Here is a 13645-nt window from a genome sequence, read left to right on the forward strand (position 1 = left end):
CTTTAGGATTTTCTATGTATAGTATAGTCTGCAAACATGACAGTTTTACTTCTTCCTTTCCAATTTTGATTCCTTTTATTTCTTCTCTGATTGCTGTGGCTAGGACTTCCAAAACTATGTTGAATAAGAATGGCAAGAGTGGACATCCTTGTCTTGTTCCTGATCTTAAAGGAAATGCTTTCAGCTTTTCACCATTGAGTGTGATGTTAGCTGCGGGTTTGCCACATATGGCCTTTATTATGTTGAGGTAGGTTCCCTCTCTGCCCACTTTCTAGAGAGTTTTTATTGTAAATGGATGTTGAATTTTATCAGAAGCTTTTCTGCATCTATTGAGGTCATCATACGGTTTTTCTTCAAGTTGTTTATGTGGTGTATCACATTGATTTGTGAATATTAAAAATCCTTCCATTCCTGGGATAAATCCCACTTGATCATGGTGTATGATCCTTTTAATGTATTATTGGATTCAATTTGCTAGTATTTTGTTGAGGGTTTTTGCATCTAAGTTCATCAGTGATATTGGCCTGTAGTGTGTGTGTGTGTGTGTGTGTGTGTGTGTGAGAGAGAGATATGTTTGTCTGGTTTTGGTATCAGGAGGGTGCTGGCCTCATGGAATGAGTTCGGGAATGTTCCTTCCTCTACAGTTTTTTGGAATAGTTTCAGAAGGACAGGTGTTAACTCTTCTCTAAATGTTTGGTAAAAAATTCACCTGTGAAGCCATCTGGTCCTAGACATTTGTTTGTTGAGAGTTTTTTAATTACTGATTCAATTTCATTACTGGTAATTGGTCTGTTCATATTTTCTTGTTCTTAGTTCAATCTTGGGAGATAATATCTTTCTAATAATTTGGCCATTTCTTCTAAGTTGTCCATTTTATCAGCATGTAGTTCATAGTAGTCTTTTATAATCATTTGTATTTGTGGTATCAGTTGTAACTTCTTTTTCATTTCTGATTTTATTGATTTGGGCCCTCTCCCTTTTCTACTTGATGAATCTGGCTAAAGGTTTGTCAATTTTGTTTCTTTTCAAAGAACCAACTTTTAATTTCTTCTTTTTTTTTTTTTTTTCCGTCTCTATTTCTGCTCTGATCCTTCTTTCTTTCCTTCTACTAACTTTGGGGGTTTTCTTGTTCTTCTTTCCCTAGTTGCTTTAGGTGTAAGGTTAGGTTGTTTGAGATGTTTCTTGTTTCCTGTGGTAAGTTTGTATCACTATAAACCTCCCTCTTAGCATTGCTTTTGCTACATCCCATAGGTTTTGGATTGTCATGTTTTCGTTTTCATTATCTCTAGGTATTTTTTGATTTCCTCTTTGATTTCTGGAGTGATCCATTCATTGTTTATTAGCATATTGGTTAGCCTCCACGTGTTTTTTTGCAGGTTTTTCCACTTGTTGTTGATTTCTAGTTTCATAGTGTTGTGGTCGGAAAAGATGCTTGATATGATTTCAACTTTCTGAAATTTACCAAGGTTTATTTTGTGGCCTAGCATGTGATCTGTCCAGAAGAATGTTCCATGTGCACTTGAAAAGAATGTGTATTCTGCTGCTTTTGGATGGAATGCTCTTTATGTATCAGTTAAGTTAATTTGGTCTAATGTGTCATTTAAGGCCTGTGTTTCCTTATTGATTTACTGTCTGGATCATCTGTCCATTGATGTAAGTGGGATGCTAAAGTCCCCTACAATTATTGTGTTACTACCGATTTCCCCTTTCATGTCTGTTAATATTTGTCTTATATATTTAGGTGCCCCTATGTTGGATGCATATATATTTACAATTGTTGTATCTTCTTCTTGGATTGATCCCTTGATCATTATGTAGTGCCCTTCTTTGTATCTTGTAACAGTCTTTATTTTAAAGTCTATTTTGTCTGATGTAAGCATTGCTACTCTTTTGATTTCCATTTGCATGGAATACCTTTTTCCATCTCCTCACTTTTAGTCTGTATGTGTCTCTAGAGCTGAAGTGAGTCTCTTGTAGGAAGCATATATACGGCTCTTGTTTTTGTATCCATTCAGCCATTCTGTGTCTTTTGGTTGGAGCATTTAGTCCATTTACATTTAAGGTAATTGTTGATATGTACGTCCTTATTGCTGTTTTGTTAATTGTTTTGGATTTGGTTTTTTCCGCTTTCTTCTTTTGTTCTCTTCTCTCATGATTTGATGACTATCTTCAGTGTTATGTTTGGGTTTATTTTTCTTTTCTGTGTGTATATCTATTATAGATTTTTGGTTTACAGTTACCATGATGTTTTTGTATAGCAGTCTTTATATATAGATGAGATTATTTTGAGTTGATGACCTCTTAATTTCAAATGCATTTTTAAAACCCTACATTTGTACTCTCCTCCCCTCATGATTACTGTTTTTGATATCATATTTTATCTAATTGTTTTGTGTATCCCTTAACTGCTTATTGTGGATATAGATGATTTTGCTACTTATATCTTTTAACCTCCCTATTAGCTTTGTGTGTGGGTGATTTCCTACCTTTACTGTATGTTTGCCTTCACTGGTGAGCTTTGTCATTTTGTAATTTTCTTGTTTCTAGTTGTGGCCTTTTCTTTTTTGCCTAGAGATCATTTAACATTTGTTGCAAAGCTGGTTTGATGGTGCTGAACTCTTTTAGCTTTTGCTTACGTGTAAAGCTTTGGATTTCTCTATCAAATCTGAACAAGAGCCTTGCTGGGTAAAGTATTCTTGGTTGTAGATTTTCCCCTTTCAACATTTTAAATATATCATGCCACTCCTTTCTGGCCTGCAGAGTTTCTGCTGAAAAATCAGCTGATAGCGTTATGGGAGTGCCCTTGTATGTTATATTTGTTGCTTTTCCCTTGCTGCTTTTAATATCCTCTATTTATCTTACGGTCATTTTAATTACAATGTGTCTTGATGTGTTCCTCTTTGGGTTAATCCTGTATGGGACTTTCTGCACTTCCTAGACTTGGGTGATTGTTTCCTTTCTGTGGTTAGGGAAGTTTTTAGCTACTATGTCTTCAAATATTTTCTCAGGTCCTTTCTCTTCTCCTTCTGAGACCCCTATAATGTGAATATTAGTGCTCTAAATATTGTCCCAGAGGTCTCTTAAACTGTTCTCATTTCTTCTCATTATTTCTTCTGTTCAATGGCAGTGATTTCCATTACTCTGTCTTCCAGCTCGCTGATCCATTCCTCCATATCATTCAGTCTACTATTAATTCCTTCTAGAGTATTTTTCATTTCATTTTTTGTATTCTTCATCTCTGTTCAGTTGTTCTTTATCTCTTCTCTTTGTTTAAAACTTCTGACTTCTCCTTCTGTACATCCATTCTTCTTCTGAGTTCTTTGATCATCTTTATGATCATTACTCTGAACTTTTTCTCGGGTATGTTGCCTGTCTCCACGTCACTTAATTCTTCTTCTGGGGTTTTATCTTGTTTCTTTGTCTGGAACATGTTCCTCTGCCACCCCATTTTGTCCAAGTTGCTATTTGTATTTTTATATATGTGGTAGGTTAGTTACGTTTCTCAACCTTGTATAAGTGGCCTTATGTAGAAGATGTCCTATGCATCCCAGCAGTGCACTCCCCTCTCATCACCCAAGGTATATGCTCTTGGGGTGCCACCTAAGACAGCTGCATGGGTCCTGTTGTGGGCAGTCTGGTTGGCCCCTGGCCCAGTTGGTTGCCAAGCTCTGCCTTGTACAGACGCTACTGGCTGCTAGTTAGTGTGGCTTGGTCACAAGGCACTGGCTGCAGAACCCTAGGGGTGTCCCAGGGTTAGTGCTGGCTCACTGGTGGCCGGAGTCAGGGTCCCGAAGACTCTTGGGCTGTTGCCGATCCACTGGCAGGTAAAGCCAGGTTCAGGGGTTAGTGCCAGGCAAGCAGAGCCAGTTCCTGGAGTCTGGCTGCAGGGCCCAGGGATCCCTGAGCTCATTTCAGGTTGGAGGGGGGCAACTCCTGACACAGTTGGGTATGGGGTCTAGGGTATCTCAAAGCTTGCGTTGGCCTGCTAGTGGACAGGGACAGGGCCCAGGTGGTCCCAGGGTAGGCTCTTGCCTACTGTGGATGGGCTGGGTCTGCAGGCTGTGGGATCATAGTTTTCTTGCATCTGGTGTTTGCCCCCTGGTGGGTGAGGCTGGTCTACAGGCTAATGTGGGCTTCCTGAAGGGAAGGGCCTATGCCTCCCTACTGGGAGGTGGAGTTGGGTCTTGGCCCTATGGTGGGCAGGGCCATGTCTAGGGGCTTTTCTAGAGGTGACTGTGGGTTCAGGAAGTCTTTAGGCAGCCTGTCTGCTGATGGGTGGGGCTGTGTCCTTGCCCACCCAGTTAGTTACTTAGCCTGAGGCATCCCAGGCTTTTGGGTGGGGTTGATAAGCCAGGATGGCAGCCACCAGCAGCAGTGTTCACATGGTAGAATGTTCCCAAATATGGCTGCCACCAGCGTCTATGGCCCCAGGGTGAGCCACAGCCATCCCCATCTCTCTGGGAGGCTCTCCAAGACCAGCAGGTAGGTCTGGCCCAGGCTCCTATCAAATTACTGCTTTTGCCCTGGGTCCCAGTGAGTGTGAGATTTTGTGTGCACCCTTTAAGAGTGAAGTCTCTATTTCCCCCAGTCCTGTGGGGCTCCCGAAATCAAGCCCCACTGGCCTTCAAAGCCAAATGCTCTGGGGGATCATCTTCCCAGTACCAGACCCCCAGGCTGGGGAGCCCAATGTGGGGCTCAGAACTCTCATTCCTGTGAGAGAACCTCTGTAATTATTCTCTAGTTTGTGGGTCGCCCACCCAGGGGTATAGGATTTGACTCTGTTGTGAGTTTGCCCCTCCTACCTGTCTCTTTGTGGTTCCTTCTTTATGTCTTTAGTTGCAGAAGATCTTCTGGTGGTAGGTTCCAGTCTTTTTCACCAATGGTTGTTCTGCAGATAGTTGTGATTTTGGTGCGCGCATGAGAGGAGGTGAGCTCAGGTCTTTCTACTCCACCATCTTGGCGGCTCTCCTATAAACAGTCAATGCTTATGTGCTCATGGTCTGGCCCTTCAGTTCACATAGAAGTGGAGCTGAGACCACGTAAGTCACCAAGGGAACAAAGCTCAGTTGCTCGCCAGCTTCCACAAGAAACCCCCATGCACACTGAGCATTGTCCATGTTTGTTATTATACATTTGCTTAATATTTAGGAGTTTAGGAGAGGGGGGCTCACATGACACACTGATTTACCGTCAGCCCTTTCACTGGTTCCCTTATGCTCCTACTTTTCCTCTTCCATCTCCTCGGTCCCTCTCAAGAACAACCCACAGGCCTCTCTCCTCTGACATGCAGATCAATGTCCCCATATCACAGGTGGCACCTGTCCCCACTGCTCTGGCAGGCTGGCTGACCAGGAATTTTCACAAGGGCAGTCCTTTGGGTATTATTATCCTAAAGGGAAATTTTCATACAGGCTGCTAAGTAGAGGGAAAAAGACCCTTCACTTTATCCACCTTGTTTTGAGTGACCCTCTCCCACACTGCCAAATAATTATAGCTTACATTTATGGAGTACTTACTAGCTGCAGACTCCTGTGCTAAGTAGACACATTCAGATTCACAGCCACCCATCACTTAGCCCAGAGAAGCTAAGAGATTTGACCAAGTCACTCAGCTAGGGAGTGACAGGGCTGGGATTTGAGCCCAGGGCGCTTCAAGCAGGAGCCCCATTACCTTTTGCTAAGCCAAAGTGGTGGTACCCATTGAGGCACAACCCCAGCACTTGGACACCAGGACAATCTTGAGCTAAACCTTAGAGGACATTTCTTATTGATGAGAATCATTTCCAAGCCCCAGAGGGTCACCAGGAACAGAGCATGGGCTTCCCCCATTCTCTCTCCCATTTCCCATGGCTAGATTACGTGCAGCGTCCTGGCCTGGGGGCAGACCCTGATGATCCTTGGCAGCTGAAACACCACATCTGCCCACACGTCACCCGGCTGAATGTCACCCATGCCATTGCTGGTGTTGTCTCACGGATTAGGGAACTCAAGTGAAAGGCTGGCTCTGATGTAGGATTAGAAGGACCCTGCAACCTTTTCTGGCCCTCTGGACATGATGGAGAGTGACCTGGAAAATCAAATGCAGAGAAGTGTCCCAGAATAAAGGAGTCTTGTCTGAGGCAGAGTAGAACCTATTAGCTTGAGAAGTTGGTCTGGAAGTCTTATTAAAAGAGACAAATCGTTCCACATTCTCTCCAGACTGAAAATATTGGGGATTATAGACTTTCCTTGATGCCTTGGACCCATGTACCTCATGTCAGGATCAGAGCCAACCTCTGGCAAGGCACGATTCAATGCAGGTAATAAAGGCAATTATTTTTTTTAAATTGGCAGTTCTGATTAATTCTGATTTCTCTAGCCAGCCACAGACTTGTCTATACTGGTCCCTCATTACCGTGAAGGTTGCAGGTCAGAAGAGCCAATGGCAAAGAGAAATGAAGTTCAAGTTGTGGATTTGTCATTACTGCACAGCTCAGCAGTTGACTGTCCAGCCACAGAGACTGCTGTGACCAGCACTCCCCACCTACACACACACACACACACACACACACCCTCCTTCCTCAATATTCTCAACTAACCCCCACTGGAGACGCCAGGAAAGCAAGGCACCATTGCATTATGAAACTTAATCTTGCTTACCTTTGCTATTTAAGAGGGGGTGGTAAGAGGAAGAATTCTTCAAATTTATATGTTAGCTCTTATCATTATTGCTGTTATTTTTGTTGAGCACTGAGAGGGTTCAAGAATGATCTGAATCGCTGGAATGTAGTGGATGCAGGCACTCTGCTAAGGGCTTTCTTCCCATGTGTTCTCTCTTTATCCTTAGAACAGCGCTATAGGACAAGAGTCGGCCAACCTTCTCTGCAGAAAGAACCAGATAGGAAATACTTTAGGTTTTGCAGGCTGTGTGGTCTCTGTCACGACTACTACAACCTGCCGTTCTAGCTTGAAGGCAACCACAGAAAGTATGTCAATGGCTAATATAGCTAGATTTCACTAACGCTTTATTTACAGAATCAGACGGCTGGCCGGGTTTGGCCAGTGGGCCATAATGTGAATAAATGTTATCCCTAAGCTGGAGTTTAGGTTCCACAGCTAGGAAGGTGGGAGATGTGTGCTTTTCTCTCCTACGGTCTCCCTCCTCCCTGCTCGTCCATTCTGCCTCTACTTCTGGAAGAAGGATAGAATCAAAAAAGTTTTTGCATGTGACTCCCCGGGTGAGTTGGCTGTTCTGTCAATGAAAGGGAAAGCGATCACTTTCATGAAAATCCTGCATCCGTGGTAGTTATGAGGAGGCCACCAGCTTGCCGTGGGTAGCCTCTGTCCATCTAGTTCCTTGTCTGCAAGCTCAGCATAGGCTGTGGCAGACCCCACTGAGATGCCAGGATCTCAGAAGCTCTGGTGGGTCTTTGAGTCTCAGCTACATCTTCCGGGCAACCCCCAGGTGAAAAGGCTTTCTAACACGTGGCCTCTTGGTCCATGCTGGGGTGGTCCCAGCGAGCCTGCACCCTCAATCTTAGCTCTCCTCCTTGCCCCTGGACAGTGTCCATCTCCATGCCCCTGGGGAACCAGGAGTTGAGGAAGCATGCTTAGCCTTACTCTGAGCCACAACCTGTGCCACCTACCTTAATATTCTTTCCCCAGCTATAGTCAGCTAGTGACTCAACAGATACGGGGCATAAAGTATCTGTCTCTCACTCTTGATGACACTATAAACTTAAGGGACAATTTATGATCTTAGACCAGGCTTTCTTAGTCTCTGCACCATTGAGAACTGGGGCCACATTCCTCTCAGGGGAGCCGTCACATGCATTGTAGGATATTTAGCAGCATCCTGGCCTCTACTCACTAGATGCCCATAGCAACCCCCAGGTGTGATCATCAAAAATGTCTCTAGAATCGCCAAATGTCCCCTGGGTGGCAAAGCAACCTCTGCTGAGAAGCATTGTCTTAGGTTGAGAAGCAACCACTGCCTTTTGCTCTCAGCTGTAGGTTCTAATGTCTAATTCCAAAAAACTAGGAAAGATAATAGGCAAGGCCTCTCAATACCATGTTACATTATCTTTTGGTGCAAGGTAAGCATAATTAGCCCCATTTTACACAGGAGAAACTGAGGCCTGGATGGCACAGCTAGTAAGCAGCAGAGACTGGATTTGGACCCAAGCCTGTCTGATGCCAAAACCTATGTATTTTTTAAAACTACTTATGATCTGATGATGAAATAAACACTGTGAAGGTTTTCCTAGAATCGGGAAAAGTTGCTATGATTTGTGTTGAACTAAAGATTGTAGTTGCCCTTCCTCAGAGTGTTCTATCTAACCCTTACAGCAGCACAAGGTAGACAGTATTTTCCCCATTTTACAGATGGGGAAAACTGAGGCCCAGCAAGCCTAACAGATGGTTTGAAATCAGCACAGCAAAGATGTTGAAGCCCACTGTTTCTGTGCTCAGAGCTCTGACTTTTCAACAACCAGAAAAATGGGTAGCTGTTCCCCAACAGGAAAGCTGAGCCTAATTTCCTACATAATACTCTACCTTTCTAGCCAACGTGTCCCGCAGGCAGTAAGAAAGGTTTCATGATAAATGAAACCAATGCCCCCGGCCCCTGACCTTGGCCTTTTTCTGTGACCCCTTTCCTTACCTCAGCTCTGTATGCAGTACTGGCCTGAGAAGACCTCGGGGTGCTACGGGCCCATCCAGGTGGAATTCGTCTCCGCAGATATCGATGAGGACATCATCCACAGAATATTCCGCATCTGTAACATGGCTCGGGTAAGTGTACGGCCGCCGCTGCTTCCCGGACTCCTCCTTCCCAAAACAGATGGAAGCTGCCGGGAGAGGACCCCGCAGGCCAGCCAGGAGTCTGTGCTGTCCTCTCCTGTTTATCTCGTCCTTGGGGAAGTGATGACTTCGCCAATTCCAGCTCCAGACCCAGCAATGGCTCCCACACACAGAGACACACAGGGGGACATCCATACTGCCATCTGCCTGTTTCCTGACACACTTGCTGCCATGTAGACACAAAATCTCAGAATGTAGTGCTTCCCTGTGCCACGCTGTTTCGGCATGAGTTGATGCAGCCTTTGATTGGATCCAGTAAGCTTTGGGCTAGATGGTGGGAACACCAACATGGAAAATAGTAAGTTTCTTCCATGAGGAATTTCACTGCTGGGTGTAGTAGTACTGGGTGGGAGGGAACAGATGAGTGATCTATGAAATGGTGGCTAACTGAAGCGACCTTGGTCTTTACTGGGGGCTCGTGGTGAACAAGATTCAGTCCCTGCCCTCAGAATTCGCTATCTAATGGGAAAGTGAGATGTATTTTGGCTCATGAACTGCAGGAAGAGAGAAGAATCCTGCCCAGTATTCAGGGAAGGCTTTCCTAGAGAAAGGGGCATTTGAATTGGGTTTTGAGGACTGCGTAGAAGTTTTTCAGGTAGAGGAGGGATGCAGAGCAGTCATGGCAGGAGAATCAGTGTGCACAGAGGTGTAGAGGTGGGTATGGGGATAGTGTGTGATTCTCCCCATGAGGACATTATAGCGTAGACCCCATTTATTCCATCTTCCACTGCAATGCTGCAGCCTCCAGGGTATCTGGAGGGCCTGCGTCCCTAAGCATCCCCAGCAGAACAGCCCTAATAGCCTCTCTCTTCTCAGCCACAGGATGGATATCGTATAGTCCAGCACCTCCAGTACATTGGCTGGCCTGCCTACCGGGACACGCCCCCCTCCAAGCGCTCTCTGCTCAAAGTGGTCCGACGGCTGGAGAAGTGGCAGGAGCAGTACGATGGGAGAGAGGGACGCACTGTGGTCCACTGCCTGTGAGTATGATGGAGGGCTCTCCAGGGCAACAGGGTGGTGGGTCATGGGGCATCCTTGAGGATGCCGCTGGCCACAAATACCAGTCCTAGGCATCCCTGGCCCTACCACATCCTTACAGGCCAATAGGAGTGTAGTCAAGGCATTACAGTCCTTTCATGGACTGGGATTGCAGCCATAAAGCTATGTGTGGAACAGCTGATTCACAAGCATTCACTTTGCTTCTTAGAACTTAAAATGATTTGGGGAGAGGTGATGGAGAGGGCCTCACTCTTTAAAAAGGAAGTGGAATCAAAGTCTTCCCTTTTTCAGAATAGTATTTCTGGAGCAGGTGGAGGCATTAATAACATCTTACCCTGGAATTGAGTTCAGTCATTTCAGAACCGGCTTATCGTGCCCCCTCTTTCACGTGGTGCACACATGTCAGGAAAATCGGAGAGCTTAAGGGAGCGGGGACAGGGGCCCTTCCTACTCTTTCCCATGAGATTGTTTTTTAGCCTGCCTTTTTGCAGGAGTACCTTTTATCCGTGTCTTCCGTTGCCGAGGTGACCAGCGGTTGGAGCTGTAGGAAAGCACAGGGGTGTCCTTCTGTCAGCAGAGACACCAAAACAGACACCAAAATGCAGGCACTGGCCAGTGAATGGAGGGCAACTGTCTGTACTTGAAACATCTGGTCGTTGGGTGTCCTGTGGATAAAACATCTGGGAGGTAGACTCGGTGACTTAAGTTTCCATCCAGATGTTCTCTAGACACAGACCATTACATGACATCATTAGTTGCTCTTGGCAATACGCCCAGGAGTTCCAAATCTGGCAGATTCCTAAAGAGATTTTCTGTAAAGAGTTGGAGGGGGTGTTTCTATGAAGATGACTTATGGAGCATCCGAAAGAAAGTGTGGCAGAGGGATGACCCTGCCAAGAGCCCTCTTTCTCTACTTTCCAGGTCAGTGGGGTCTTGCTTAAACCAGGGTGTATAAACAGAGATGCGTCTTTTCGGCATTCAGCATCTGAGACCCATCCCAGCCCCACCCAAAACCTAGGCTGGCTGACCCCAGCTAACAGAGGTGTCTCTGGTATTGCTGTCCTTAGCGGATGGAAGGAACTAGGAGTAAAAACACACGCAACCTTCCGCTGTCTTCACTGGATGTGTAGGTGGACCCAGAGCATCCTTTTGGACAAGGATGCAGGCACCACATGGACAAAGACACTCTGTCTGTCCTGCAGGCACCACACGGACAAAGACACTCTGTCTGTCCTGGGGGTTTGGGTCAGTGTGCCATGGGTGACAGTCACATGCTGCTAGAACCAAGGAGACCTCAAGCTAGGTGAGCTTTCAAAGGTTATCCCCTTCATTACACAAATGAAGAACCTGAGACTCAGACACAGGAAGTGACTTGCCCAAGGTCAAAGCAGGTTCACGGCACAGATGGGACTCCAACCGTAACTCATGGCTCAGGTTAAGACTTTCACCACTGCCTTACCTTGCATTTGCCAGGGCAGTCACCCTCCACTACTGCTGACATGGCCTTAGGCTCAGCAGGCACCTGAGGGGTACCCAGGAATCTTGCTCACCTTTTTGCTCTGTGTTTAGAAATGGGGGAGGCCGCAGTGGAACCTTCTGTGCCGTCTGCAGCGTGTGTGAGATGATCCAGCAGCAAAACATCATCGATGTGTTCCACATCGTGAAAACATTACGTAACAACAAGTCCAACACGGTGGAGACCCTGGTGAGTGTCCCGAGAACTGTTCTCCAGTAGCCACGGGCTGACCGTAGTTCCCTTGACCTGAAGAAAATAGCATCAAAGAGTAAAAACACTCAACAGCCGGATGCTTCTTGAGCCCCTGCAGTCGCTGCCCTTTGCACACACAGTTACCTGCTTCCTCCCTCCAGCCTCACCAGCTTCTCTTCTGCAGAGAGTCCAGATATTTGTCTTGGCACACGCTACATTGTGTTACTCTCTTTCCATTCCGTGGGAAAGTATCACTAATTCTGGCTTCGGGGAAGGGATTCTGGATTAGTAGCATGTGAATTATGTTTTTGACTCAGTCCAATCCCATTCTAATTAATTTATGCTCATTTTTATCATATAAAGCATTGGGCTAGGACACTGCGAAGCAAGGGATAGGAAGAGACTGGGGGCAGAGCTCCAGATGTTAAGAAAGACCTGGTGCAGAGATGGAGACATACCATACACAGGGAACTTTGATGAGTCTTCAAGTCTGTGCTAAGTGTGGTCTTACCCAAAGTGAGGGCCTACTCCAAGTCTGGTCCACAGACCAGCAGCCGCAGTAGTGCCACATGGGAGCCTGGTAGAAATGCAGACTCTTGAGCCCCACTCCAGATCTACTGAATCTGAATCTGCGTGGACAATTTTGAATTGACTGTTAGTATAGACGTAGATAATGTTTCCTCCATAATCTGTAGCTCTAAACTAAATGCATTTTCCCTTTCCTTTTCGTCTTCTCTTCTCCCTCTCTGCCTCTCCTCCTCTCAGGAACAGTATAAATTTGTATACGAGGTGGCACTGGAATATTTAAGCTCCTTTTAGCCCGATGGCATGGAGAACCTGCCAGAGTCCAGAGGCTGCTGCAGCCAAGCCCCCTTTTCTGTGAATGGCAGCGACTGGGCTCAGGGGCTCAGCGGTGGCACCCTGCCCAACTCCAAGGAGAAGACTGGTGGTCCTGTGGGCCACGGTGGGCCCTGTACCTTCGGAGGGGTCTCCAGTTGCTGTGGAGGACGCCGCCCTGAAAGGCCCAGGCTTCTTTCCCAGCCTCAGGCACGGGCCCATACAGAAGTGCACCTGTATAGCAAGGCCCGGATTTTTCAGTGCCCAGACCTCTTGCTTTTGCTCTTTTCAGGTTTGTGAATCTCGAGGCAAGCTGACTGTGTGGGTACAGGGGAGTGACAGGCCTGGCAGCACTTCCTCTGCCCTGTGTCCCCTGGGCAGTGGGGGGATGTGTGCTTTCCTCCTCCACGTGGTCGTGAATATGACCGGGCTCTCCTTCAGGGACCTCTGGATCACTGGGACTTCAGGGTGCTCCCGAGACCACAGCAGAGGCCCCCATCCTCCCAACTAACCTGCATGGGGCTTGGCCCACCACCATCGTGTACCCGTCCCCCAGGCCTGGACCTTCTGTCATTCACTGGCCAGTCCGTTGTGGCCGCGGCACTCCTGGACAGAGGTTTTCTTTGCTTTGTTGCGGTCAGTGGGGCGGGGCAGCACTGCAGGGAACTTCGCCGCTCCTCCTCGTCTCTGGGAGGAAGGGCTGCCTCCCTGGGGCACGGCGCTGGCGGACCCTGTGTGTCGTGGGCGGTGGCTCCCTTGGGAGGGATGAACAAGTTCAGATTTGATGATTTTCCAACGTGTACGTGAAAAGAAACTTTCTTTTGGAGGGTGTAGAATCTTTCTTAGTCTCTTACATCAAAAAACGGTGGGGAGAGAAGTTTGGTTGTGTAGCTATAAGACAAATCTCTGGGGCCTGTTACCTCTCCTGGCAATGTCCTTAAAAGGTCCCAGCCAGGGACAGCACAGCCACTGAGCAAGGGAGAGACAGTCTGAAGGCAGTCCCTTTTGGCCTTTGGGGCGGATAGATGGAGTACCAGCATAACCTCGGATCTCCGAATTTGAACACCTTCCTAGAGAAACTCAGCTGCCATCTCAGAAAATGTCATCGTGGACCCAGCTATACTTTGGCTTAAAATAGGACAAGGGGATCAGACCTGGGGAATCTAGACTCTTGCCCAAAGTATGGGTCAGTCAATGACAAGGGGGGCCGGCATTGGCTAAGTATACATTATATGCCAGGCTTGGCAAGTTCTTAGACCCC

At 46.7% G+C, this 13645-nt stretch overlaps 1 protein-coding gene across 1 annotated transcript in view; it reads left to right on the top strand.

Moving 5' to 3' along the window:
- PTPRT (protein tyrosine phosphatase receptor type T) overlaps positions 1-12366 on the top strand; it is a gene marked incomplete at both ends in the record, with an annotated part of 1089241 nt that extends 1076875 nt beyond the window's left edge. Inside the window, 4 exon segments of the mRNA XM_081255209.1 lie at positions 8646-8771; positions 9657-9820; positions 11409-11544; positions 12313-12366. Coding sequence (XP_081111335.1) covers positions 8646-8771; positions 9657-9820; positions 11409-11544; positions 12313-12366 — 480 coding nt within the window.
- Positions 12367-13645: the final 1279 nt, after the last annotated feature.

The sequence above is a fragment of the Mesoplodon bidens genome, assembly GCF_964165515.1.
Source record: "Mesoplodon bidens genome assembly, chromosome: 15".
In the NCBI taxonomy this organism is placed as follows: domain Eukaryota; kingdom Metazoa; phylum Chordata; class Mammalia; order Artiodactyla; family Ziphiidae; genus Mesoplodon; species Mesoplodon bidens.